Source organism: Atractosteus spatula, chromosome 5, assembly GCF_055471065.1.
Source record: "Atractosteus spatula isolate fAtrSpa1 chromosome 5, fAtrSpa1.hap1, whole genome shotgun sequence".
In the NCBI taxonomy this organism is placed as follows: domain Eukaryota; kingdom Metazoa; phylum Chordata; class Actinopteri; order Semionotiformes; family Lepisosteidae; genus Atractosteus; species Atractosteus spatula.
This window is the reverse complement of record NC_142710.1, coordinates 26,119,817-26,134,074: the sequence shown is the minus strand read 5'-3', so window position 1 is coordinate 26,134,074 and position 14,258 is coordinate 26,119,817. Positions and strand designations below refer to the sequence as shown.

Genomic DNA, 14,258 nt, shown 5'->3' with positions numbered 1-14,258 from the left:
ATGCAAAAAGATCATTCCTAATGCAAGAAATTGTAAAGGGTTACTAAAGTTATGTTATTTAAAAGTGTTATAACTGGAATCTTTACAATAACCAAATATAAGAATCGTGCAAGGGTCTCAATAACTTTGCAAAGCTCTCCATTTAACACGAAACTAAGAGCATGGACACAAAAACACAATAGTGTCAGACAATTTGGATTGATGTATCTCTAGCTGACCATATAAAGGAAATATAGGAAAATTTATAAATTCTGTGATATTTAGCATTACCACTTTATCTATCTTTGTAGCCTTAACTCCTAAGATCTCTCCAGCTAAATAAGGCTGGGTTACATCAGTGCTGGAAGTGACCAAAGATCAATGATCAGGTTGATGCTTTAAATGGTGTTTGCAAAACAATTGGTGCTAGTCCTCCCTCTGGCCAGAACCTCCTAAACAATGCTGTAGTAGGAAAAGTAAGTATTTGTTGAAAGCATAGGGAGTTCACCCCAGCATCCTGGCTAAATTCTACTCCTGGTTTGAATAATATAACTATTTTAATGTTTAAATTTCAGCAATTTCTCCTTTTTAATCTAGACTGCTTTGTGATGGGGCTACTGGTATATAATTCCAATTTTGGGATTAAATTTTAGATGAAAAATGCTAGAAAAATCAAGGGAATCATTGGTATCATTATATTTAAGAATGAAAATTAAATGTGTCAGGAAGCCACAGAAGAATTATCTTAGAAAATATATATGTTGCGAATAGTCCATATGCCAGAAAACAAGCAAATATAGATCTGCTGCCATCCCCACCTATTAAAAAAGGGAGACGGTTACATTGTCTTTCTCATCGGAGAAAATCAACTTTGCTCTGAAGTACCTCAGTAACCTGAAAAGATTTTCCATATCTTTTACTACAATAAACTTGTGTGTGAAATGTATCCTGATTGGTAAAACAGTCATCAATTGATAAAAAAGTCTATCTACCAACCAATCAATTAATTTACTCTCCATTAGAGCAACAGAATACCTGGTGTTTTAAATGAGACTGTGCAGAATCAGATTCTCCAACTTGTTACAGCACTACTCATTAATTGTTTTTTTTAAGATAAATTAAGATAAAGAATGCAAGACTGCCTGCAGATAACTGTTTCACCTGTGTCTTGAATTACAAATAACAAAGTCCCCTCAATTCTTTCATATCGTATAAAATTCCAGGGTTGCTTCCCGTGTTTAAAAAAACAGATTTACCTGTAGTTCATTTTACACTCCACAACTTAATATTGGATTTGGAGCTCATTTTTGTAAAGATTTCTTAAAAGCGTTCTTTTACGAAGATACGTTTTTGGTCATGGTGCACATGTTCTGCAATGATTCCCAAAGAGCAATGTAAAAAGAGAATATAGGACGATTAAATTGAAATTACACTAGCTTTACTAAATGCAATTTGTAGATAAATGTATCCTTTAATTTTCAAAAATATATCCGAATAACTCCCAAAACAGAATTAGGAATTTGTTAATATTTTAAAAGAATAAGGCTAACAAATATTATTCTCTGTAACACTTTGCGACAGAAACATATTAGTGCCATGTCCACATAAAATGTTGCATTTAAACAAGATAATATTGCATTTAAGCAAGATATCAATGCATTTAAACAAGGTAATATTGAATTTAAACACAATAAGTATTGCGTTTAAACGAGACAGTGTTGCTAGCACATGGCCGACAACAGGACTCTCTTCATAAACTCTTAACTCTTTTGGCTATGGCAGCTACTTGTGTGCCATCCTGGAATTGCATTTGGTTTTGTTGTGCACTCCCATATGTTTTTATATTCATGTCTGTGCAAACCGACAGAGAAGTACTGCTTGTTCTCCCTTCACATGCTACAGTACTGTATATTCCCTGCCATTTCCTGTATAATTCTAAATCTGAAGGTATTTGATATAAGCTATGTTTTCAGGGATTTTGTGTTTAAATATTCAACGATTGACCAAAAGTAACAGTAACAGTAAACCAACAGTATGTACTGTATAGTGTTTTTGTTAAGTCATAGTAAATGAATTTGTCACGATCGCTAACCCCTCCTCTTAAGGGGTGCTCCAGCCCTTCCTAGTTTTCTCCCATTGTCTGCACCTGTTCCCTATTCCCTATTCCCTATTCCCTATTCTACTTTTTACCAAAATGGTGAAAATGACCTGCTTTTAATCCAGGAATGCTCAATCACTTCATACACAAGACAGCACACGTGCTCCTTTAGCCTCATTCATTTACACAAAGTGGAGTATGATGATATTATTCTGTTGTTAATGCAATGGTACTTTACATGGGACAATATTACTGTTTAGGCGGGATTCTGACTTAGAGGTGTTCAGTCATAATCCAACAGATGGTAGCTTCGCACCATTGGCAATATACAGTATATTGCAAGATATTAAAATAATATGCAATATTGTTTATAAATTACACTAATTATCACATTTAAATGCAATGTTTTAAACAGTATTATCTTGTCTAAACTCAATATTGTCTTTTTTAAACACAATCATTTTTTTTTTATTCTTGGTGCTAATAGGCTTCTTTTCTTTGTATCACGATGAAATAAAATGCAAAATCATATAGCAAAATAACATTTATCATCAACATACCAAGACCAACCACTGCATACAATATTTCAGCTCTCAAAACTTCTGTCATTTTCAACTTACCATTCTTTACCTGGAGTTCTGCTCTTACTTTCCAGCTGAAAATATGAACCGTTATGAATAATTGCCAATCTGTAATGTTATTTGTGCAAATGGTAGTTATGAATGTGTTTATACCACGTTGTACAATATTTATGTAGAAGTTGTGACAGTGTTTTTTAGCCTCATTCAAGTAATGTTTTACCAGGAATTGTGAATTCTGAATGAATTCTGACTATTGATGAAGCCTTCATTTAAAGGACAAAACAGATGCAGCTCTTTAGGCTTTGTGTCAGGTCAAGACTACTGAGATCAATAATCTTGTGCTTTAATTATCTGAACGATGTGGCTGCATTTCTGTAATAAGCCAAAAGAAAATATCCAGATGACCCTTCCCTGTCATGGACGCCCAAATTCACCATACTGTCAGATGGTGTGAAATTGTTCTGTACCTCACTTTCTCATTAAAAGTTAACTTACCAGCAAAGAAACATGTGATACCATACATGTTTTGTTCCTCATATACATCTTGTTTTGTTGGCATACGAATTTCCCCTAGTTTAATCCAAGGTATTTGTGTGCTTCATTCGACATTATGCCAAAACAAGCTAATTGCACCAAATAGAATTGCTGTGAATTTTCACAGGAGCGAATTGTCCTGCAAAGATGGACAACGTAGTACAGCATCCAAGTACAGGTACTTGCCACCATTCTATTAAAAACAATAGTATTAAAATAGAGATTATCCTAATTTTCTAGAACAAATGGCTTCATTCAATTCTATAGATGGAAGATAAATGAGGGCAATTAGCAGTCAACTAATTAACCCTTCTTTGTCTAAGGTTACCCTTGATCCAATTTAAAAGGTTAATATGGAAAATATTAGCTTGACAATTAAGCCTGTTGCTCTTTTTCCATTTACCTCTTGTGACTAGGTCAATTACGGTGTGGATAATTAATTATTTAGGCCTTATTTTAGCATAATTTCATTGGTATTAAAGTTTTCATGCCACCGAAAAACTGTAGGGAATTAACAGTAGACTTATACATACACTGATGTGTTTGATTATGGAACTCATTCTTAAAATATATGTATATACTGTATCTTGTATTAACAAAGAATGGATATGACAGGGGGAAAGACATGGATCTCAAATCTGAAGAAACAACTGGAAATAATGAACTTGCATTTCAGTCTTCTTTAGTTTTCATATCCTCACCTCTTTAAGTAACCTTAACAGACACATCTATCAGGCCTAAAGAACAGAAGCACTGGGCCAGATAAAAATGAGAGAGAGGAGATAAAGGGAAAGAGAGGGTTGTACTGAGTTAAAGGCCAATGGCATGTCAGTACACAGGTACAAAGAGGCCCACTGGGTTCTGATCTCTAACTTTCAAATAAGCATGTGAGGAGTGTGGCATAGTACATAATATTTTATTATGTCATGTAAATATTTGACTCCGTCCCAGACAGAATGTAGTACAGGTATTAATTGGTTAAATATATTTCTAGGTACTACTGTAGGTAATCGTAGTCAAAGCAAGTGTACTAACAAAGTATAAAAATAATTGTTAATACTTAATTATTGTTGTTTACACTCCTTTATTCACATTAAAGAAAGCCAGAACATGAGCAACCAGGGATTTAAAAAGCAAAATAAGCAGCCTCTGGCATGGACAATATTGTGATAGAACAGATATTATTTTTCTGTTGTTTTAACAGCATTTTGATCACAATGTGCTTATGCACTTACTTGTACAAAAATAAAAGAATATATTAAACCTGATGAGAAAGTCATTATGACTTTGACCAATTTCACAACTCTCAAAATTAAAACACATTAACCTCCAAATATACACCAAGCCTCACGTACTGCCTTTGAGCCACAATGTGATATTCACAACCTGTGCATTACAGAACAGCATGCAAGAAGTGGGAAAAAATGCATATTGAGTTTCTCAGAAAACTCCACAAAAACAGTAGGAAATGACCTCTTGCCACAGCCTTCTTCTCATTCACTTCTAAGCCTTAGGATCTATTCAGGCAAGCTGACTTGTTTAAAGTAGTAAAACTATAAGGCTTTCTGTTCCTTTTCAATTCCCCTAGGTGTATCATCCATGGAAATTTATTCAGGATGAGGAGATAATAGTATTAAAAAATACCACCCAAAACAGCATCCCTTAAAAGCCTGGTGATGAGGGTCACCAAGCAATCTGAATGTGGAATCCAGGCTATCAAACTAAGTTGACTGTATAAATTAAATGTATTGCATTTTTAAAATAATAGTTTTAAATAATGTGTAAAAAATAAACTGTGGAAGTGTCTCATCATTCAAGCACATTTGCTTTTGCAATCCAAATGCATTGGCATCTTGAGATGTGCAGTGCTTTTGCAGCCTTCACACTAATTGCAGTCTGGTAGAGCTGTGCTTTTGCAAAGACCTAACAATGCATTCCAATGATTCTGCATTACAGCCTGCTTTGTATGTTTGTAATAGCTATTTTTGATGCCCTGTTACACTCTCACTGAAAATGAAATGTAACTACCAAAAAGGAGTAATGAGTATTTTTGTACTTGTACTGATATCCTGAGTTCTTATGTCCACATGTGTGCATTTAGTATGAATTATTGATATTTAATTTAACAACTATTTAGTTGACAAGGAGCATACAGAAAAAAAAACATTTGAGAAATTTCATAAACATAGTGTTACTGCACTCCCTGATTTTAATACACCTGTCAATTGATACACAGTAATAAAGGCTGATGGCTAATGCTGCATTATAAAAAAAAGCTATCCAATGATGATGCAATGAAGAACAGAATCCTTACACACAATTAAAATGCCATTAATCAATTATCAGTGACAAAAAGCCATTCTACTCTCTCTAATCAAGATATCCCCTAGCTGCAGATTATTCTCCTTTTATACACACTGAATTGATCTGAAGCTCATCTACTGGTGTTGTGAATATATCTACTATTAGTGTAGGTGTACAGTAGGCCTGTTTAAATTCTTTCATGAATACATTGTGTTATTTTTTTATTGCTTTAGATATCAATTGTTTTTACTATTACTACACTTTGTAAAGCATGCATCTTTGAAAGGTACTAGATAAAGTTTGAATTGGCTTAAATTATGGGACTGTAAAAGTGTTAATAAAAATGACATAGAAGACTATGCACTAAAAAGTTAAATATAGATTTAAATTTAAAAAAGAAACAAACTGTGGATGTGCTGCTTTTAAAGAGCTTCTTTGCAGTCTCAGATACTTAGAATGTCTTCGCTGCAGAAGTTTTGATCTTTCAAACAAACATTTAGATAATATGATTTGGCTTTCAGGGAGGTACAAAGTCTCCTGCTCTATAAATAGCTATAGTCTGTACAACATCATATTTGCAATCCTCTGTATTACAAGGTACATCCAGCTCTTAGGTATCTTTTAAAGATTAGCATCACATACTGTAGCTCCTGTAATGGTGGCTTTGCTATTTGCTTTGACAATTTCAGCTAGCGCTACTGCACATCTCAATAACAATAAGCATACCAAATCTCCACTGAGGCTTTTTCTACAACTGCTGTATAAAGGAAGAAAAAAGGATGGATTGAGCATACAACATTTTTAGCTTCTTTTTATTTCATGAATACAAATTGCTACTATATCTTTATCTTGTACTTCCATTTTCTAACATTCCTATACAAATGTACTGTACAGTATGTCACTCTACTGACCAAATAGATATTTTACAAAGCCCTCTAACAACCACTTAGAAAAAGTGATAAGCAACATAAGCTAAAGTCAGGGATGAGTCTAAGCCTAAAAATTAGCAATACTAAGGTTTTCTGTAACAGAAAATAAACAAATCTCTTAGTCTGTTCTACAAAGACACTATAATCATTGTTGTGTAGACATGAAGCTAAAGAAAAAGAGATACAGTACTATACAGCTGAGGACATTATGGACAAAATTTTATTAAAGACATTAAAGGCTGGGAAGACACATTTTTTGTTTTTAAAGTTTAGCAAATTAGTCAGTCAGCTGAATAGAAGCATGATGCATCAGACTAAATACCAGCTAGTGAATGTCAAGTTAAAACTGAACCAAAACAAATAGCAGAAATTGAGAAATGCACTATATCAATGTGGACATCATCTTCCGCTGGTGATAATTACCTTCAAAGATATTGAAATGTATGAACTAATAATGATGAATGTAATGTTTCTATATTACGCAAGATTTCTTTTTCAAGTGTCTGCTTGCAAAGAGGAGAGTATTGAATAACTAAAAAGGCCAGAAAATGCAAAATACACTCTCGTTGGAACTAAACTCAATAGAATTAAATTCGTCTAGTAATTCCTTAGCAGTGATGCACAGAAAAGCTAAAACAGGCAATCACAGAAGAGAATAAGATGAATGGCTGGAGAATGGTTGAGAAGAGTGCTGTGGAAGAATTGAGAAAGGTCATATAAATAAGACACCGATCATGCTAGATGCACTATATATCTTTTTCATAAGCTGTTCAGTTTATGGTACATAATTCCAGTGTTTCCAGTTCAGGAAAAAAAAAACGACTGTAAGATCATGGGGTCAGTCTTAAACATCCCAAAGAGACCATTAAAAAATTAATATAGCCAGAATCTGTGGATGATAGTGTTCTTTCATGAAACAACAGGGCAGAGAGGTATTAACACAACTCCTTATTGTGTAAGACCATGCCCATAGGGGGTTGCAATAAAAGCCCTGCTTGGTTCCTAATAGTACACGTCTTTGCTTCTGTGAGTGTGCAATGTATTGTGTACAATTTGGTTTTTTAAGCAATAATGAATAAATCAGAATACTCCAGATTATTGTGCTCAGTTATTTCTCTGAAATAATGTTTAAAAAAATCCCAAGGTACTGAAAAGAAACACCAATAGTGTTTGCTAAATAGTAATGAAAGCAGAACTGTAAATGCCAAACAAAAACCAACAAAATAAAGCAGTGAACTCTAAAACTGAGGAACCCTTTAAAGTAAAAGCTATACCATTACCTAAGCGCCTACGAATTGGACGCTGGAAGGTTTGTCTTTCAATTTTAATAATCAAGGCCTATAGAAAAATATTTGAACAGAATTTCCTAGCTCTGTTCTCCCTGAAAGCAGTCACCCCTTTCTGAAGCTGTCTCCTCTGAGGGGCCTTGGGTTCAGGAGAAGAAGGATTCACTGCCTGCAGGATTTCACTTCTCCAAGGAGATATGGCAGTGGCTCAGCACTGTGTATTCTGAGGCAGAAGCTGCTTACTGTGTTCTGCATTGCTAATAAAGGAGTGCATAAAAACAGCAGTGAACCCTATAGGGAGTGCATGCTTCTGCATTTACTGTATTTAGATTTTTCATGCCTGTTTTAAAAAGAAGAAAAACACCTATTAAAGAACAATTCTGTACAATCTGCACAAAATCATGAAGATAAACATTTTCTCTAAGATTACAAAGCCTTCCCTTCATGACTAAAGTTCCAATTCCACAGTTTTTTTCATTTTACCTATCACGTTCACATGGAGAACAAATTTATGTCCAAAATTCAGCAGCCAGAATACTGACCAGGTCTAGTGCAAGTGATTACATTACTCCCACCCTGGAGTCCTTGCACTGGCTTCCCATCAGGTTTCGTGTTGACTTCAAAATCCTTATGCTCACCTATAAGGCTCTGCATGGCTGGGCACCTCAGTAAGTGTCTGAGCTAGTATTGTCTATCCCCACCTTGCAACCTTTGCTCTTCTAATTCTGGTCTTCTATCTGTCCCCCAAGCCCTCTATGGGTGACAGAGCCTTCTCCTGTTATGCCCAAAAGCTCTGGAAATCTATCCCTAAGGATATCAGAGAGTCACTGTCTCTAAATTCCTTCAAGTCTAGAGTCAAAACCTTCTTCTTTAGAAGGGCTTTTACTTAACTGGTTCTGTTCTTTACCCCTCTGTTCCTATTGTATTCTGTACCTCCATCTACTGTCTCCTCTGATTGTGTATTCTCATTTCTCATCTCCCAGCCAGCCCCAGATGTAAACCATTTTCTTACCCTTTGCACAGCTTTGCCAAAGGTCTCACTATAGCTGGTACCCAGGATCTCAAACTGCACATGAGCGTTGGCACCATCATCCCGAAAATCCATTATTCCTGTCAGTCCGGTGATTCGGCCCTACAGGATTCAGACCAAAGGCAGGATTAAAGGAGAGAAGAGCAGTGAAGAAGCTCGCTACTACATTCAAGATCAAGGTAGAAGACCACAGTAATGTGACAAAAACCTGGGCAACCAGAGAAGGCAAACAGTGCAAAATACAAAGCATAAAACGTCTTACAACAAGAGCAACAGAAGGCATCTTGTGGAAAACCAGTGTCTTCAACTTGTGTAAATGATGTGAAAATGATGTGTAAATGATTGTTGATAGTTTTCATTTCATATTTGTTGCATGAGCTATGCAACCTGAGGAGGTCTTTCAGATTGATGGTGGCATTTGGTGGTGATGAATCTGTGGTGTAAAGCTGTTTCATCACATGGATATTACAGCTGCATAAATGCCAGTAGCGCTGTGATCACAGAGGAGGTAAAATGAGACACAGAAAGCCCTTGCTTCAGGTCAAAATAAAATCATACAGCTTTTACAGTTTGGGATGTATTTTTTAGCGACCAGTTATTTGCAACATCTAGGCTCACGGGGATGTCTGTAAGACCCGCGCAAACAATCACTTCAGGACATTCTATTAAGGGGCTTAATTCACTTCAGGCTAAACTTTTTACCTACTTACCTGTGAAATATATACAGTATCTAAAATCCAAAGGCTAAATGATTTAATATCTCTTTAGAGCAGATAAAGTCCCTGAAGAATTTAGAGCCAATCATTCTGCAGTGACAATGCATAGGGTTGAGCTTTGAAGTGCTCAAGTGACAGTCTACTGTGTTCCACCAGCCAGCTCTACTGATGGAGCCCCTGTGGGACATACTGTAGCTGTCCATGGTTCATACGGTGCATGTTTAAAAGTGCAGGAAATTGAGCAGGAATCACTGGAAATGGTCTTTCTTTACCCCAAAGCTGATAGTTTCCTAGAATGTGAAATGGACTGCAGTACCAGCAAGGTATCCTGAGAGAGACCATGTGAATCACCTCACATTTATTTCTGTGAGTCTTTACTGTACGTATTTAAGCAAGCATTTATTTGACTATTATTCTTCAGCTTGAAAAGAAGACACCACAATTCTTTTTTTGTTGTTGTTGTTCATATTGATCCAAGTTTTGATAATAAAAGAATGTTTGAAATTTGTAATGACCATATTTCTTAACTGAAAATATAAACATGCAGTGGATACCTAAACAAAATAAACAAAAAAAAAAGCATAAAATACTTCTTGCCGTGGGCATTACAAAAAAAGACCTCAATAACATAAACAAAAATGCCCTTTCTCAGTGAGGTCATGACTGTGAAACACCACTGAGTTATGGCAGGCCAACACTCTCAATGTACCTGTAAAAGACAGACCTGATAGCACATAACTGTAATTAATATATTCATTATGTGTGATTTTCATTTTGATTCTTCATCCCATGGGCATCCTAGGAGACAAATATCACAAGAGACAAGTACATGACTTGAATTTTATAAATATTTGCTTCAATTTTCACTATATATAGTAACTCTCTGAAACATGTCCAGGGGAATACTGTACAATACATCACTAGGGGGCCTGCAAGATAACGTTTTTCAAAACTGTTACTACTAGCCAGTTTTCCATGTAGTGTCAGTGTGATGCTTCATTGTGCATCTCCCCCACAGCTCTACCAAGTGACCAGAGAATTAATGGGTCAGGCTTTCTTTTAAATGACTGAGCCCTCTGAAGAAAATTGTTTCCCAAGAGCATGTTCTTTTTAGCACATTTTCAGTAAAAGCCTAGATATAGTATATAAAATGCCTCAGTGAAAACTATCATTTGTGCAATGATGTGTTAATTTGCTGAACTCTCAGTGTACCTCCTCATTTTTTGGGACATTCAGGGGAAGGCATGTACATATCTCTCTCTGTACAGTCTCTCTGTATATCAGAAAATAAGAAGTATGTAAAAGCAGCAGGTGAAGGGATACTACTCAATTAATGTTGAAAAGGCATCTGCATTTCAAATATTTGAAATTCTTCAGTCAAATAAATACCTGAAAAGGGCTATATTTAAGAACAATGTTTATTACTAGTTTTATTTTCTCCTAGCAGATGCAGGGCATTGCTGATGGCACTTTCTTTGGCATATCACCTTATGAATATACAGTAGGTCTCTACATAAGGAAACATAACCTTAACAGACTGAATACCAATCTGGGGGGAAAAAGGCTAATGGAGTGAGGAAAACCAAAGGAAATGACAGGGTAAAACAAGGCTCAACCTTGCTGTAATGGAGCTATTGTGTCTCTCAGCCATCTGTGACAGTTTACGCCGTAAGTGTGTGTCTTAGAGACCAGTCAGAGAGAGAAAAGTGCAGGCATTCACCCAAAGCAGAGAGAGAGAGAGATCTGCTGCTGCCTTCCATTGCTTCTTTCTACACAAAGGTTCAGAACACAGGTCTTAGGAGTCTAATTGGCTAGTTGTAAAGTTAGAGTTTAAAGGTTACAGCTTTTCCAGAAAAGAAGGATATTCATGTCTCATAGGATTAAAGTGAGAAGCAGGCTGGCTCTCCCATGGGTTTAAAATGGTTGGAGCAGGTCTCACATTCCATGAAGGTTGGGGTTAGAAGGGAGAAGTACAGTGGTGCATGGTTACAAATTAATTAAACAAGCACATCATTTAGAAATTAGGCAATAGAGGGGAACCCAGTGAAAAAAAACCACGTTATGGACCAAGTCAGAGTGGGGAGGTTTTTACACCAGGGTTTGTCTGGCCTGATCTCCGGTTCCACAGTTCTCCAGAGTTATGCAATGTTAGCAAATACAGTACAGGTAAGCTGTGACAGGGGGATCATGTGTATAGATCATCCATGCCACAATACCAAGAGGGAACTGCCACAGCCGTATATATCACAGAGGGAAAAAGAAAGGCAAGCATTTTTAGTCTATTTTAATTTAATTTAGTTTTGAATCATTTATTTTTTGGGGCTTGTCTGTCTAGTGTGTCTAGTGTGAGTTTTATACTGTATTACACTGCCTTTACCTTCTGAATGGTTTCCAGCATGGACCACCCGCCATTCCAAGGCTTGGTAGATTTCCGCATGCAATTCAGGCTGGCCATGCTGTGCCACTTTCTGTCCTCCAGCTTCCTGTAGAACGCGTTGGCCAGCATGAGCACGCTATCATATAGATACAGGTTGGACACCTGGACACAATGACACAGGAGCAGAGGAGGACACAGGGAGACAGAATGCCCAGAGAGACAGAGACAGAGAGATAAAATGCAATACAGTGAGTTCTAACTCTTTAAAGTCGTATTCATCAGGCAGTTTAAATAGCACTAAAAGTCCAAAATAATTTCTCTTAAAATACAACCTCTCCCCTCCATTGCCCCAGTCCAAACAAATGATAAAAAAAATATAACTAGGGTGAATACACTCCAGGAACCCTTCAATTGACCCAGCAGCTGCAAGCAGGACAAAGAGATAAATGCAAGCAGGCGTGTGCATAACAAGTGAAATTTTCACTTTGCTGAGTCTGTGCTTGTCTAGAAAAATGTTCTGCAGTAGATTGGTTGGATTCCATAAGTAATTGTTGGTTTACTGAACATGAGAAAATAATAACATGAACACAGAATATTTTTTTGTTTCGTTTTCAGTTTTTATTTCTCTTTTTCTGGCTTCATCCTCCTGGTTGAGTTGTGATACATCATATAAATATTGAGGGGAAAAGTTCTACATTTGGTATTGAGATTTTTTTAGAAAAGAAATGGTAATGAAGTGTTAAAAATCTGGATTTAAACACAGACTGCCTTTTTGCTAACAAAGCTAAAAAGAAGGCAGCCTTCAACAAATTAGATTGATTCTGGTATGAAAACATATATTTTCAGTTATGCATATTGTTATTCTTGCACGTGTTTCCAGCAATAATACAAGCATATGACCTGCCAGAAAAGTGTTAGAGGGCAATTAATTTATCTCTTTTCTGACAAAAGCAATGAAAACAAATTGAGGAAAAACAGCAAGAGGATGTTTACTTCAGTGCTGCAAGATGGCAGATGCACAGCGGGATTCTAGCTTATAGTAGTCTTAATCATGATTACCAATAGTGAAAAATGTGAATAGCAAAGCATGCAGAGGAAGAAAGTATGGAAAAGACTAAGCTATAATAGATAATATAATAAGGCTTCCCTGCATCTGTGAACTTTATAATGATACTGGACAGATCCCTATTCTTCAGACTTCTGGGGTATCTAAACCCCTCTTCTCTGCACTCCAGACTGAACAGGTTGCTGGCAGTGCTACAATTATCTAAATTTTTATCAAGGACACAAATAAAAAATGAATAACCAACTTGTGTTTTCTTTCTGAGCCGTTTCACAAGTCCAAATTATTACACAGGGAATGTGGTGTACAGAAAATGCAGTCATTTTTTCACACAACCATGATTTCATTTCCATATACTAACTATACTTGTTGTTCATATAGTAAATATTCTATCACTGTAATATACTTAAACAATAAAAGAACTTAATGTATTAGGCATGCCTAATGTATTAACTACACTCAATAAAAAGCAAATAAACATTATTCTTCATATCCTCATCCTCCTCCTTCTTGTTCTTCTTCTTCAGAGCCTTATCCTAACAATGTTAGGGTTAGTTTTGTAGCAGAAACACCAGATTAAAGATCATGGAGCCCAGCTCCTGCTCCTCATTAGATGGGCATTGCAGCACAGTCTACCAACCTACCAGCATGCCTTTTGAAGGGGGGGAGGAAACTGATGTACCTGTAAAAAAAAAACTAGCAAAAATGGGAAGAACATGCAAATTTCTCCAGCCACCAACCATCACTTTTAAATGTACAAAATCCAAGGTCTTCAGTAGTTACAGTATGTCTCTTAAAACATATTTTATCACTTTGAACTGAAAGGAAGAGTAAGTAAAATAGTGATGGTCTTGGGGTATATAGGCAGAGAATTTTGGACAATGTGAACATTTTGGTCTAGATACTGGACCTTCATCCCAAGATTTTGCAGCCCTGTATATGTTTCAGTTTGATTATGAGAACAATAGCTTTAAGAAGGAGTGTGTTGGATTTACTGTACAGTGCAATATAGTTAATAAGAAGCATGTACCATATGTTACATTTTTTTCTCCTGATTGTATTGTGATTTCAATGTATTGACACATTTTTTAAAAATGAGAAACTGTAGCATGCAGCTCTTAACTTTACTAAATGCTTCATATTCCCCTGCTCATTAAATTAACACATTTGAAGTGTTAGCAGTTTACCTGAAAGCATCTGCCTATACTCTGGGCTCTAGGCATCATGCCAAAGAATCAGTGAATCACACTGCTATAAAAACAATCTTTGGTCATTTGCCCTTCTGGGTCTTTCTTTTGAAATTGAAATCAAAATTAGAACAAAACTCGTAAAGATCTCAGAATAACTGAAAATATTTAACA

At 36.0% G+C, this 14,258-nt stretch overlaps 1 protein-coding gene across 2 annotated transcripts in view; it reads right to left on the bottom strand.

The window, feature by feature from the left end:
* LOC148834819 (glutamate receptor ionotropic, delta-1-like) overlaps nucleotides 1–14,258 on the bottom strand; it is a 363,808-nt gene that overhangs the window by 49,822 nt on the left and 299,728 nt on the right. For both annotated transcript variants that reach the window (XM_088916450.1, XM_088916451.1), the window contains exons 7-8: nucleotides 11,835–11,996; nucleotides 8,724–8,843 (exon numbers count right to left, since the gene is read on the bottom strand). In XM_088916450.1, the coding sequence (XP_088772576.1) occupies nucleotides 8,724–8,843; nucleotides 11,835–11,996 (282 nt within the window). The remainder of the gene's footprint in view (nucleotides 1–8,723; nucleotides 8,844–11,834; nucleotides 11,997–14,258) is intronic.